We start from the raw sequence: 15,778 nt of genomic DNA on the forward strand, positions 1-15,778 counted from the left end.
AAAAATATTCGACAATAAATCAATCGATCGAAAATACAAAGCAAATGTCCGCCAGGTTTAATTTCAATTAAATCCAGAAAGAACATTCTGGGGACACTTGATACCTTTGTTCAACTTCCCCCTGATCTCTGAATATAATAAATTAACTAACCAAATATCTTACAAAAGAATATCCAAACAAAACACATCATGTCGATAAGAAATGCCAAATTACCACCCCCAAAACCCCCCTTTCTAAACTGGTTGGTTCAGTCCCTCTGGTTTTCTTCCCAAACTAGGATGTGGTGAGTAACTGAATGGTTGTTTAACACAATAAATGCACAAACAATGGCTACATAAATTCATAAAGTGGCAGACTAGACAACATAAAGCAGATATTTCCATTATTGTGTGAGCGTAAATCTTACTCTGTGAGAATCCAGATCTTCAATATGGCAGCAGCCTCCAGCTAAATCCACCTGCTGAGGCCGCTCAGCAGACAACATGCAACCTGGGTAGGGAGTATTATCGACCTTCAAAAATATGTATTGTTTCATACCTAGTTTTAAACTAGCTTAAATGTATTTAATATATATATATATATATATATAAAGTTTTTATGAATAATTCCTTATATCGAGGCATCAATACAGACGAGCAGTATGTCTCCATAGTGTCTTTTTGGACGAAAACAAAGCTGACAACAACTGAGCTCCAGTCGCTTGATTAAAACTTGTATTTTTGTCTATTACTTTAATAAGAAAAGATTACTCTGAAATTAATCCTAAAATGAGAGTGAGTAGAAAATGGGAAATAAAATTGGAATTTGAACGTGAATTTGGTGATAGTAGTTAAATAAATAAAGTACACAACAAACAAACAAAACATGATGATATTGTACTCACAGGGCTGACAAGTTTAAGAGAATGACAAGAGTGAGATTTTAGTGTTAAAACAGGCAAAGCAGTTTAAAAAAGGTGTTTTTTAATGTGGATTTATAAGAGTGATGTCCTCACCTTCATGCCAGTTATAGCATCATAAACCTTGACATTGTCATGATTTTATATTAATTTCTCCAACAGTGTGGATTGAAATGTTATGATATTTGTGGGATAATAATCCACATCTTCTAGAAGAAATCGGAGGGACTCATTGATCCTAACTTGGGATAATTAATGCATCTTTAATTTGCCATTTTAAATGATCTGAGACCCATTGACTTGTTGAAAAACTTGAATCTCTATCTGCAATACGTTTGCCCTTTCCTGGCTGCATCCATAAGCATTTTGTTTTCAAGGAACTTCTGGTGCATGTTTGTGCAGAGAATGGTGATGTTGACCCAAACTTAAAGCTCTGTCTTTCCGATATCCCTCTCGTTTTTCAATGTAGATTTAATTTCTGACAGTCAGACCTAAACCTGGACTATATGGCTTCCCTACATCATCCTGGCGTGTAAATGAAGCCTTACTCAATCATTTGGCTATTTGTTTCACATTTGCAAGGAGTCCTGAACACACCATAAATGACTCTCTCTATCTTCCACTGAAGAAACTCTTTCTTTAAGTTTAGCTGCCAGGTGGGATCAGAACCAGGGATGGAAGAGAAGGGGGAAACTGTTCAAGCTCAAACTTGTGTGACTTTACAATCCTATAAAATAAAACGAAAATAAAGCAGCCACGAAACAAATGATGTAGCTTCATCTTCCTGTAAGTAACAACGCTTAAGAGACTGTTGAGTCCTGAAGATCCAACAGACATCTAAGCGTATCATAGAAAGTGCAGACAGTAAAGTCTTCTGTGTGTAACCATCTGGAGACTGTGAACCGACAACGCATGACTACCCGCGCATCATTCCTCCCCCTGTGGACCTTGATGCCACTGAGAATCTCAAACGACTCCTTAATTGAAACATTCACAGCAGCGCCAAGAGCTCATCAGGTGAGAGGTGTGCAAGGCGGTGTAAGGTGCTGGAACTCAAAGACTTCATTAGCTCGGGATTATTGTCGTGGTGTGGTAACGCAGCAGCTCAGGTCAATTACCAATGTTAGCAAAGACAAGCATGTTCGCACGGGTCGAGCTGGTGAAAATTAGTCCTTTAAGAAATGGGGGAGTTGAGTAAAGAATACAAAATTTTAAAAAACATTTATGAACCAAACCTTTAAAAAAGAGAAAAAAATAACACATTGTGTAACTATTATTGTTTGTGTGAATCTATAATGAACATAATGAAATGTCACTTGTGTAAAATATTAAAGATTCAAATGTACAATCAAATCTTTGTTAATCTACAAATGTGATGACGTCATAAGTGATTTGTTTTTAATATTGTTTTATTATGTCATAATGGACTCCGCTCTTGTAACCTCTTGTTCGCCCACATTTTAAACGTGGGAGAAGTTATGAAGTAATAAGTTAAATAATACATGGTCATGATGCTGGACTTACAGCATCTTGGAGAAGAGGACTTCAACATTTTAAACATGAGACGGGAGACTTGGGTTTACACTTTAGTAACAGTAGACCATTTTTTAAAGCTTTTTTTAAAACTATATTAAACAAACTAACTTGTTTAAGAGAACGGAGTGGGATTTGAATCTATCTCACACTAATAATGTAAAACTAACATGTACGTTTTTATTTTAGTTTAGGTTAATTAACGATAAACATCGAAGTCTTTGTTCAAAAATAATACTCTGTGTTTGCCATTCAAAGCCTACTGACCAGCTATTGAAGAGCAAGGAAAGGGACTTGAGAACCATTAGCAATTTTCACTCAGACTGGACAGCAGACATTCAGTTATCCTTTTTGTAAAAGAGAAGTTGTTTACAGGATCTCACAATTTGAAATCTTAGATTCTGTTTGAGTCCTCTGATTAATATGCACACATTCTATTTCACCACACGGAAAATTCGATAAAAATAAATTAAATGTGAGTCCAGTCGCAGGTCACTATGAGTCACGCCTCAAGATGGCTACGGCCCGTGAACCTGAATAACGCCTTGCTTGGATTTTTAATGCTGAATTATTTATGAGCCTGTTTAAGACCTATAGAAAAATGAAAGTGATCATAAGTGCTTCATCTTTAAAGGGCAACTATTGTTAAAACCAAACTTTCCTGACTCCCACTTTTTAAATGTTGAAGTCTTCCTCTCAAATATACAGTAAGTCTCTCTCAGAGTCCATTATGACGTAATAATGGTCTTCACTCCTCCAACCAGCTGTAATCACGACACGCTTTTTTTTATACAATAAGTCCATTGGAGATGGAAACTTCCGGGATTCACCAATCAACGCAGAGTGGGTGTGGCTCTGGTGAACAAGATTTAATCTCCAGAAAAACAAAGAGTTTTCAGTGGGCGGGGCTCAAGATCATTTTTACATATGCTGATGATACAATAGAGGTCCAAGATCAGTTTAAGACACACTTAAATCAACACATTAGTCGCTCTTTAATCAATAACGTGGTTTTCCTGTGATCAACGTGTTTAAAGTGACTGTGAGGACAAGATTGCTAAAGGTGGAGTTTGCTCTGTAGCCGTCAGGAGTCTCTCTTCGAGGTAGAACAAGGGAGGACACAAGAAAATGGATGGATGGACTGGAGGTGGAAAATGTTCTGTATAGGCTCTGGCTAGAGTGTGGTGCTATAATAGTGGAGACTTTTGTTCAAGCATTAACTTGCCTCCATCCATATTAGGGTGATTCCTCACTGTCATAAATGTTAGAGTTTTAATTCCAAAATGGATTATCCAATTATTGCATTTCAGCTGTGTCTCAACCGAGCTGCGCCGCGGTCAGGCTCAGCCAATTTGCAATGCTGATATAAATTCAATTTATGGATGGAAATTGAGTGCTAACGAAGCACCAGTCTAGTTTGGTATGCCGTTTTAAGATGATTTTCAAGATTTTCCAGGCAGCCACGTTATTTATTGCCAATGGAGGCGCAAAATGTATCAGAAAGAAAGGTTTGAAAGTGAAGTTACTGGCCCGGCCTTAAGAGAGATTTATTTGTTGTTGGTTATTTGGTTATTTGTTGCTGATTTTGAATGAACGTTTTTGGTTTTCACTACAACTACTATTTAAATATATCTGCATGAACGATCTTCTCGGATCCAACTGGGCGTCTTGTTCGGAAGAGCCATTCCGGAGATTTATAAAACCAGGACTTGTTTTGACTCCTCTTAACCCTTGTGTTATCTCAGGGTCAAAGTGACTCGGAGGTCTGAAAACAAACGTGTTTAAGGTATTCTTTGTGTTGTCTCTGGTTCAAGTTGAATTCAGGTGAACTACAGATGCAGCAGAGGTTGTTCACCTTGACCAAGAGACAACACAAGGAATAATTTCAAACACATTTATCGCGCCTCCAGGTCACCTGGATCCTGAGATAACAAAAGCGTTAATATGTAGGAATGCTCTTTCCCTGTACAGCAAAGTTAATACATTAAAGGATTGTAGTCTTGACTCAAAATGAGTAGAATCAGTTCCTACGTTCTTTTTCCTGATTTGATGAGAGTGAAACCGAATCAATATTTTCCATGTCCTACAGAGCTCTTCTATTACTTCACCTTTTCATCGATCAATTTGAACTCTCATCTGGGAAGTGTTCAAGTCAACCATAAAATATCAAAGTAAACGTGAAAGGTTCCCTTGCGTCACGCGACAGCCCTGCTGTGATATTGCTGCAGCTTTTTGCATCCAAAAGAATCAATTTTACTGCCGATGGGACATGCAGACGGGAGCAGATTATGTGGAGGACGATGATTTCAGCACACACAGAACTGATCAGGGATCGTTCACTGGTTCATAAAATGATGCATGGATAAGACTGACACGCTTTCTTCATATAAATGATGATAAATGAAGAAATGTTGTGTTTATCATCAACGAGGAATATGTAGTAAATTAAAATCACTGTTAAATCAGGAGTTACTCAAGCCTAAATTAGAAATGTAGCAGCCTGAAAGAGACATCAGGTGGGATTCATGTGGCCCTTGTGAGGTCAGTGTTCCAATTGAATTTCAATTTGATTTAAATTAATTAAACAGATGTATCTCCTTGAAAAGCCTTGAAGAACAATGTATTCTGATCCCGGCTTCATTGGTTATTGAAAGAGGGTCCAGTAGACTGAAACTAAGGACTTAAATGTGTAATCCATGCAGCTCTGCTGAATCCTCTGAATGCTAAAAAGACTTGAAGGCACTAAACTCAACCGAGCCCAACTCCTCACACCAATCCTAACCTAATTATTTGTTTTTAATGAAACATTCGAAACTGGATGACGCGTCCGACACGTAGTCCAATTTAATAGTTAATGTATTTTCTCCAGTCCGAGGCTGTTAAATATTTACAGTGCAAGCAACGTGGTTCTGCAGAATTATCTTTGAATGCAAAGGAGACTCAATCTTGCTTCACATACACACTCGGTAACGAAGGTGTTTGTGGATGATTTACATTTGTTGGTTATTTAGAATAATTACAAACAAACAAAACATGAAAAACAGGATGGTGTTTCAGGAAATAAAAATTAATTCAGAGAAATGACTTATTACCAAGAAAGATAAAGAGAGCGTCATGTTCAAAAATTGTTTTGGAGTTTATACAAAATAAAACACCACCAAATGTCAACACATTTCCTATCATTTTGAATATTTTTTATTTAAATATGAACAAATGACACAAGGCTGTGATGAATGCAACTTTCTTGTTTTTCAACTCTTGCTTTAAAACTTTAATATACATAAATCTGATTTTGTGCAACAAATTAGCAAAATCAATCTAACTTTTGCGTTTGTGTTGATGTTTCTATATTCAAGATGACATTTATATTGTGCAGTTGAACTGAGAGCAGCGCTTATGTTCTACAATTTATTCAAGTTAACTTTTCAGTTTTAGATTTATTATCAACAAGTCAATTTAGCTCACAGACAAAATTTACTTTAAAGTCATTCAAACTTTTTTTCTACTCAGCCTCATGTCGACTAAGGGTTGGTATTATTTTCAGAGTAATCAGTTCTTATTAGAGTTATAGACAAACATGTTTGTTCATTTTAATGTAGCAACTAAAGCTCAATTGTCTTTGTCTTCATCTTCGTTCAAAAAGTCAGTTAAAAACATCCAAATACCTCCATAGTGCTCGTCTGTAACATAAATCTAGTGTTGAAACTTCCACATGAGGAATTGTTAGAGGAAAAAACGTGTCTATAATTTAAGATTTTCTTTAGCTGACTTTGCACTTACGTGTTTGAATGAGGAGAGACTTTTGGCAGCAGCTGAGCCACTGATCGTTATTATTTTAGTTATATACTTATCTTTATTTTTCTTTTTTTTAACAACTCCTTGTGTAGAAGTTTAAATACAAACGTTACAGACGGGCAGTATGGAGGTATTTGGATGTTTTTATTATATAAGTGTGTATTTTTGGACAAAGACAACTGAGATCCATTTGCTATAATAAACATACATTTTTGCCTTTTACTCTTAAAAGAATAGATTACAAAATCAGAGGTTTCTGCCTTCTAAAAGGAAGTTTTTCCTCACCATAGCTCACTGCACAGTGTTTCGCTTCTTGCTCATTGTTGAATTGCTGGGATCTGTTTTTCCTTAATCAACTATAGTCTTACTTCAACTGTACTCAAGTGTCTTAAGATAACTTTGTTATGATAAGACACTTTAAATAAATAAAAAATTGAATTGAATTGAATTACTCTGAAAAGAATCCCAACTCTTAGTCGACATAGACAATGAGTGAAGCTTGAATTTTGTGTTATATTTCCAGTAAATATTTAAACCCACTTATAACTCGAAACTTAAGTTTAGTCATTTTTTCTTGTTCTCCAACAAACGTCTTAAAGTTCTGCTTCCAGGCATTGAGACGGAAAGGATATTTTGGATTTTATTTAATGAAGAAGCAACAGTGTTAAAAAAAACAAAAAAAAACGCCAGTCACAAGCGAGCGGGCGGTTCCGATCGAGCAGGTCAGACACGAGAGAGTCAAAATGATCCTCCATCTCTGGCGTGGAAGCTTTGTCAGCTCCTCCCCCAGATGGGAACAGATCCTGCAACTTGGACCACTTATAGGCTCAGACGCACTTTGTTCACAGCAGCGCACTTGAGCACGACCATCCGAGACCATCTCGAAGAAGAGCAGTTCTGTGGAGCGTTTCTCGTGTTCTGTCCGCAGCCATGGAGTGGCACCGTGCGTCCTGGTTCGCCTTTTTCCTCCTGCTCTGTTCCTGCCAGAGCTCCACGGCTGAGATCACCTGCAGGTCCTGCCAGAGAGGGATTAAAAAGGGAGTTCTGGTGGCCGTGGAGGGGGAAGTTCTGGGTCGTGGGGTTCGGTCCGTGGAGACTCGCTGCACCGATTCCAAATGCGCCAGAGATCGGGCGGAACCACGGCGGAATTCTGGAATCCACAAGAAGTTTACAGATGTGAAAGTTGATCCCGTCACTGGGCTGGATGGTGTCGGTTCTGGTCCGGCTGGACGCAGAGAGAAGCGCTCGGAGCTGCGCTGGAACTCCGAGGAGCGAAGAGCAACCGGTTCGAAGGCAGACGAGCAGAAACTTAACAGCACCATGTTCGCACTGACCGGGGATTCATCCCATAACCAGGCCATGGTCCACTGGTCCGGACAGAACAGCAGCGTGAGTGATCCGTTTGGTTCGATCTTGTGCCATATGTGAGACACCGGGGGACGGAAGCGCGAGAACGTTTGGCATCAGGTGCGCGCACAGACCTGGGGTGTGTGTGTGTGTGTGTGTTGAGAGAAAACACACTTTTAAACATTCTTGCGTTCTGCCAATGAACACACTTTATCACTTTATCTTTAAAAAACAGAGGGATTGAACAAATAAATGACGAATGAACCCCAAAAACAGGTTTACACCGAACTTTCAAACTGTCTTACCGGACAATGAAAAATATAAGAAATTTAAACACCGATATTTATTTTCGATTAATAACATACAATACATTAAACATGTCTCTAATTGAATACATATTAGGTACAAATATCTCAACCACGAAAAATTCCACGTGTGTATACCATGTACTGGCGAATAAAACTGCGAATCTTAAACGCGTAAATACACAAAAACGTATTTAATAAAGATAAATATTAAAACGCTAAATGGTAAAATTCTTATCCGTACACATTCAATTAATAGTTGTATTAATGCTCATGAAAGAAAATGTTTTAATTTCACTCGAATGTATGATATCATTTTGACAGTTATCATAAATATAAATCAAAATGTGTATATAATCAGAATCAGGCGTGTTGCCAGTGGCGTAATAAGTGCAGAATGAAAAAAAACATAAACTCTTGAAAGATTAAAAAAAAAAAAAAAAACGAAATTAAATATCTATATCAATTTTTAAAAACATTTTCTTTTTACCAATGTAATTTTATTATTTAATGAATATATATATATATATTTTTCAAAGTTGGGTTATTGATTGTGTTGTGATTTATTCAGGATATTTGAGAAGTTTGTGTTGTTCTCTTTGTTGTTTGCTTTCAGAAAATATGTATTTTCTGAGGTTGATCTTCACTGATTTATTTTTGGACCTTATCATACGTCGACCAGATTGTTTATTAGTTCTGTTATGAAATGATGACTTTGCCCACATCTGGTTCTTCTGAGCCATATGAAGGCAATGTCGGGCATGGGGGCCTTATGTGGTCTTTTGGTTGCATGTGTCTCTGATCCTTGGAGAACTAAGAGAGTATAGAAATGGTTCATTTAAAAAAAAAAAGTTCTACTAGTTGTGATTTTTTTTTTAATTAATGAAGATACAGTATCTATATATATTCAAGCTGAGTTGCCAATTCTCTGAAGTCGTAGGTGGATATTGAAGTATTGAAGCTGGTGCTGGGTAATGACATGTCCTGGACGATGATTTAAAATCTGCTATTTACCTATTAAATGGAGAGGAAAAACACCCTTGTGTTGGTTTCCGTTTCGATGCTCGTCATGATAATTGAAGTCTAAAGCAACAATCTCAAAATGAATTAAAATACAGATTTATTTCCTGTCCACTGGCTAAAGTAACAACAGTAATTATTTCAAAGCGAATGAGTCAATCTGAAGGAAAGTTTAACAAAGATTTGACGAGACAATAGCTCAGACACAAAGACATAAAGCAGGGTTAGAAGAGTCAAAGATGAAGATACCGAGGTTTTTATTGGGTGAGACCACAAAGACCAGCTTCGGAAATAAGTAGATCAGAGAACTGATGTTAAAAAGTTTGTGAGACAAAGTCAGGTCAAATAAGGTTGGTTTGGACACTTGGTCCAAGAACGATGGAGACAAAGAAAAGGGACATATTGGTCTTGAATTTAAATCCCAAGGAATCAGCACTTTATATCGGCTTTAAATCAGGCGTCCCTAAACTTTTCCGTAAACATGTATTGTTTTCCAAGAAGTTCTTGATAGAAAAAAGTCAGAAATTTTTCATAAAAAATTTAGGCCCTAACATTTTGATATACTTCAAGCTAGATCTTTGAGATCAAAAGTATGTAGTTAAGTGTAGAATATAACAAAGAACACACGGTCTAGATTTTTTTTTTAGCATCTCAAAAAAATGGATGAAATAAAAAAATGTTCTCATTTTGTCACGTACTTGTTATGGAAAAAAAATTAAATATGTGTCTTTGGTATTAGTCAGACTTAATGTGGGGGGGGGGGGGGGCATCCGGCATGCGGGTTAACAAGTGGGTTGTTTTCTTGCAACCATATGTCTAGTACTCGCCCAGATGTGACCCGAGTCTGACTCTCTTGTTGATGGTACGAGAAATGATTATAAATCTGTAGTTTAGGACTTGTTCACACAAAATACCGTGTTTAACAAACAAGTAAACATGTTAAAACTGGGAATAAACACTTGATCCTGACGTGCTCGACTATGAAACAATTTTGCCCTTATTCTTTCAGTCCTTGTAAACAAGCTATCGGAGGCGTGGAAGAGCTTCTGCATTAAATATGTAGTTTGGCTGCTGGTAAATAAACAGCCAGTAAAGTGTCGAGGAGGCAGACGACCACTTTTTTTTTTTTTTTAAACAGCAAGCATCTGGGTCGTTGCTCGGTATGGAGGTCATCCCGATCTAGAGAGAGAAACCAATTCACGTTATCAAGTGGTGAGAGTGAGTTACCTAATCGGAAACGGATTCAAGGTCTGCCAGAGATGAGCAGCAGAATAGACAATGAATTCACTATTTACTGATTCGAAAATTGAACCCCGAATTCACTCGGTTTGACCTTTCTAAAAAAAAAACCTCCTCTTTTTTGTAGCCTAGCATTTGTGAGGTTTTCATTCATTTCCATTAGATTCCTTCGCTGGAGTCATGGAAAGTTCTTAAACTACAAAAAGCCACTTGTGTTGTGTGGACGTCTATGAGCACTGGCACGCCTTCCTTTAATGAAGAACCCGATTGTTCCCTCGCAGGAGGAATGTGGAGAGTTTTACTTCAGACCTCAGCGATGCACTGACGTGCTAGCAGACTGTTTAAGTTTTCAACGTATATTTCGTCTTAAAATGAACAAAGTTGTTTGCTTCTAACGATTAGTGACGTTTACTCTGCAACGTAGCTATTGTGCTAGCTTAGTTACGTTTTAATTAAAATAATATAAAACGTACGATGACCAAAACAAACGTTTAAATAAGAGAAGTTGGTCCAGATTGTGATGGAAAATAGGATGTGACTATTTTTTACTTGAATATGTCTAATCTTTGCTGATGTTTAGATAACAGCTGATTAGCCACTTGTCTCTCAAACATGTCTGACCAATGGGGAAGAACACACGCCCAACTTTTTCCACTTCAATTAAAACAAAAACTTTTGTTGGTTGAATCAACTTAATTTTGGATTGAATATTTAGGACACAAACTTCCTAACCATAACATGGCCACATAACATTTGTTTCAATTCAATAAAACAGTTGAAGTAATAGTAAAGTAAAGTAAACTTTTTTTTTTAAGAAACTTTTTTTGATTGAAAACTTGTTTTTTTGATTGACCTCAATTTTTTCAATAGAATATATTTTTTTAAGGTAACTTTTTTTTAATTGAAGCATCTTATTTTTAAACTGATTTTTTTTTTCAAGGTAACATTTTTTTCTTGAAGCAAAACGTTTTGATTGAATAAAAAAAAAAACATAGTCTAGGACTTGTTCACACAAAATACCGCGAATGAGAATTACGAGAATGGAGTCCATTATGAGGTAATAATGGCTTCACTCCTCCGCTAGCCAGCTGTAATCATGCCCTTTGTTTATACAACAAGTCCCTTAGAGGAAGAGACTTTTCAGGATTGATGACGAGCGTTGACAATCCTTGATCTTTGACCAATCACAGCAGTAGTGGGTGTGGTTATGTGAGATTTAATCCAGTACGTGTCATATCCACACCAGTTTGTGTTTGTAACACAAATATAGTTTCAAATTGCGAAACAAGTTGTTTTGAAATTGTAAACATGTACCATGCTAAATTATTAAACACACTCACACTTGCTTGGTATCTGTATTTTCTTTTATCTCCAGAGTCTTAATTTGCACATTTAATTCAACAGCACTGAGTGAATTGAAGGATAAAAGTCCAGAAATCCTGACAAAGTGTTGGAAGTGACATTGAAAGTGAATGTTATCTTTGTAGGTTTTTTAGCCGTCTCATTACAAGAGCTTGATGGACAGATGCTGTATGGAAACTAATTTCTGGCTTGACGTCACATAGTATGAATATCAATGAATAAGAGCAACATTTGCACTGGAGTCGTAGACATCAATGAATTCACTCCATGCCACGGGCGGACTATTAGGGACCCTCGTTCACGCAGGTTCTCGGCTAGTTAGAGAGGCAACACACAAACACGCAGACCCTCTGTGGAACCACTGCAGAAGCTGAGCGTCCTCCGGGTGAGGCTGCTGGTGTTCAGGCAGGACGACGTATTCTCGCTCCACTAGGCACTGTTTCCTCACCATCAGCTGCAGAAAACACCCAAGACACCTGCTTTCTTTCTGCTCGTCCCACGAGGATGAATCTTCAAATGTCACATGTTGTACAGTGATTCATGGAGCTGTGTTTGTTTGTCTTCATGTTCAGTTGGTTTGTTACTATTATCTACACACATTTCTTTGTACTATCAGTCCTAAGTATTTTTATTTTCAAATGTATATTTAAATAGCAGGTGAAGTGATCTTTTTAAGCACTTTTTGGATCATTAACTTGTTGGAAATAATTTGATTAATTTATTAATTTGAAATGTTTTCAAGGAAAACGTTTTATTTGAATTTTTTTGGATTAAAGAAATATAAATATAAAATATTTTCAGCCTCCAAAATACAAAGGAATAACTGTAAATCTAAGCGATTCTTCATTTCGTTGAAAATTGACTAAACTAAATGTGATGATGATTAGAGATTTGCAGCTCAATTGAACTTAACCCTATATAGATGAGGACCTTGATGAGTATCTGACCTGAAGCAGAAATGTAAATTGTATTCGTGATCGTCATCATTTATTGTTATTGAATACTAATATTAGTCAGAACAAGCAAAAATATGGGTTTTATGAGTTATTGCTTAATATTAAGGATGGTTATATCAATTAAAATACATATACCTGGGAATATTTCACAAAACGTCTTTAAAGAGACTTTAATTCGTTTTACAATTATTGATTTATATTCAATTTATATTCTCTCTCGCAATTATTATAGTGTACATTAATGGTCCCAATGAGTCCAACCTCCATATGGAGGGGGACGCATTTAAAAGTTTTTTTCATATACAGTGCCTGGCAAAAACATAGTACCCTCCGTTTTTATGGGTGAAATTATTTTTTAGAGTAGCTAAATACAAATCAAGGTATGTATTTTTGTTATATTCTGTACCTACCTATGTTTTGTTGCTCTCTAAGACGATTGAATGATATCAAAACTTTAGACCCTAAAATTTGATATCCTTCAAAGTAGACCCTTTTTGGCTATTGTTTATAGTGTTATTGTATGTTTCTGAGTTTTCTTCTGTGAAGAATCCTGAGAGGGTTATTTGATCATTATTGATTTCATGAATGGTGTTATTATTTCTTTCTTTACTTTTTTTTCTGGGAATAACCCTGAAAGAATTTGTGGGACAATCTGATAAACAAAAAAATTGTACGTTTCGCTCCCTGCGATTGTCACAGTTTCTCTTACAAACTGACCCCTGCCTTATCAGAGAAGGGAAAAGGAACATCGGCCCCTGGTGTACATATTTGGATTTAGTTTGAGGTAATAATGATTTGTTTTCACGCAAAAATACACACATTTCAACCTTTTATTTATTATATAAAAAATACTTATAATGTATAAAAACTATACTAAATATATTATTTAATTAGCTTCTGATTGGTTTTGTCTTTAACCTGAAAAGTCCTCAGATCCAAGTGAGTGATCCAAGTCTAACTAAGTGTGAGACTCAAAAGAAACTGCGTTGTTTCCTTCTTATAAACATATAAATTACAATTTGACTCAGAACCAAACGGAGAATCATTTACGAGGACTTGGAACAGCATTAAAAGTGCCCGCTTGATATTTCAACGAACACCCCAGAACTCCACTGATGCGTGAAGCAGTCGAGTTACTCGCCAGAGACGGAGTCGACCGAGACTCTCTGATTCAAATATGCAGAGATGAGATCTGTGGTGAGTCGGCAAAGGAGAATATGGTTGTTGGCGTCCAACGGGGATTGAAAAATGATTTGTTGCAGCTCGGGCGACGTGTTGCCTCCCTGAAAATATTGTATCTAGTTTGGAAGTTCGGTCCTTACACTCACAGTCATCTCTTCTTGAGCTCGGGTTGAAGGCTCAAACTTTGATACTGTATTCCTCTCCGGTAAAATTCACTTTGGCGTGAAGTTCCTCCTTGAGAAGGACGCGTGGATCTGTGACCAGCAGAGTTTTTAGGGCTGACATTAAAGAAGGGATTTGTGATAACGCAAGTATATTTTCTCTCTTGATCCGCCTCCACGTCACCCGCTGGTTGAGGAGAGAATTGCGCTTTTGTGTGACAAATTGAATCCTCGAGTGGCCTGCTAGGACAGAAGAGAAGACCTTCCATTCTTCTCTTCAGACCTTCATGAGCTAAAGAGCTGACCAGGTCAGTTCATTGAGCGAACTTGAAACGCCCGTATTATTGAGGAGAGACAGCGGGTGATGAGCAACACTTTCTTCTCCGTGTTTGTTTCAAAGAAGAGGAGAAATCTGTAGTTGCCCACTCGTGCTCTTCACTCTCCATCCCTTTTTTCTCTATTCTTTTTGGCAGCCCACGCACTTCCTGGCTTTGTGAGCACAGTGACCTAACATGGCACTACAGAAAATAGCTTTAATAAACCTGTTTGGTCTTTTTTTCTTTTACTCCCGCAGCCATTATGGATTGATGATCGTCATTATCATCAGTGTCACATCTGTGCAATCGGGAAGTAGGAGTGGCTCAACCCAACTACTTTTATTCCAGTCTTTATCTGTAAACTGAAACCAAATTGTGCACCAGGGTGTTTGACACATTTGTAGTTGAAAATCTTACCAGATATGTCCCTAGACAATATGAACGCTTCTGTTTAGACCTCAAGAAGAAGCTGAATCAGTGTTGTATATGTTGGAGTGACAAGCTAGAGGGAACGAACATATTGGGTTGTCAGATTCGTCAGTGGTTTCTCTGGGATGTCCGAGGAGTTCTCCATTTTTGCTCTGTCAGCGACTGTTGAGAGTTCACTTCACCAGTGAGAGGAAAATATGTCGATTGTTTCAGTTCTTTCTTCAACGATTTGACTTGAGGGTCAACTTCCCTGATGTTTCAAATGTTGAAATCTTCCTCTCCAAGTTGCAGTAAGTCTCTCATCATGAGCTATGGTTTGAAGTCGTTTATACGACGAGGTGAAAGCTTCCTGGATTGATGTTGATATTTGACCAATCACTGCAGAGTGGTTGTGGTTGTTTTCAGTGACTAGTTTAACCACTTTAATAAACTATCCTTAAACTGATAGTTCTCCAAATTCAAACTTTGTTCCTTTTTCGATTTACACTCATTATTTTCAGAGTAATCTGTTCCTTTTCAGAGTTATAGACAAAAATGTGTGTTCATTTTAATGTAGCTCAGGGAATAACTTTGGAAGCGCTTCTAGTGTAGACAGTAGAATGTACGCACTGTGGAAGCGCTCTAAATATTTACCTGCAGTACTTACGCTTAACGTTGCTGTTAGTCTTCAAACGTCTGCCACAAACAAGCGGAAAATAGACTTTGTTAAATATTTCTGGAACAATTCTCGTCGAGGCTTCAATTCAAGATGGACTTTACAGACGTGCATTATGGAGGTATTTGGATGTTTTTTTGGAGGAAGTTTGTCCCTGGACTCCTTATTAAAATTGATTTACATTGTTTCCTATAACTCCTAGACTAGTCTGAAAATATTCCCAACTTTTATTTGACATGAGGTCGAGTAGAAAGTGAGTGAAGTTTGGGAAATTTATCACTTTAACTGCAACTGTTTTGTCTTCAATCTTAATGCCATCTGATTCTGCTACAAATGAACACATACCAATCTCAAACGTCTCCAATAGACTTAAGACTTTAGACTTTCTTTTATTGTCATTGCACAGAAAACCAAATTCCGTTGCTTGGCAACCGTTAAAAAACACAGCAGAGTGAATGTATATATAAAAAGTATAAATATAAATATTTGAGCCTTCTTAAAACCATTGTTGTGCACAACATCCTCACTCGCCCCCTGCCTGGAGCGATTAGGACCCATGTGTTTAAGGATCCAGGAAT

At 37.2% G+C, this 15,778-nt stretch overlaps 1 protein-coding gene across 4 annotated transcripts in view; it reads left to right on the forward strand.

Annotated features, from left to right (window-relative positions):
• Positions 1-6,877: 6,877 nt before the first annotated feature.
• sorcs1 (sortilin-related VPS10 domain containing receptor 1) overlaps positions 6,878-15,778 on the forward strand; it is a 113,484-nt gene continuing 104,583 nt past the window's right edge. For all 4 annotated transcript variants that reach the window (XR_015713393.1, XM_087808952.1, XM_087808935.1 and 1 more), the window contains exon 1: positions 6,878-7,616. Coding sequence is in view for 3 of the 4 variants with exons in the window: in XM_087808952.1 (XP_087665078.1) it covers positions 7,158-7,616 (459 nt within the window). In the remaining variant the exon portion in view is untranslated. The remainder of the gene's footprint in view (positions 7,617-15,778) is intronic.

Source organism: Callionymus lyra, chromosome 1 (genome assembly GCF_982586985.1).
Source record: "Callionymus lyra chromosome 1, fCalLyr1.hap1.1, whole genome shotgun sequence".
NCBI classification, from domain to species: Eukaryota; Metazoa; Chordata; class Actinopteri; order Syngnathiformes; family Callionymidae; genus Callionymus; species Callionymus lyra.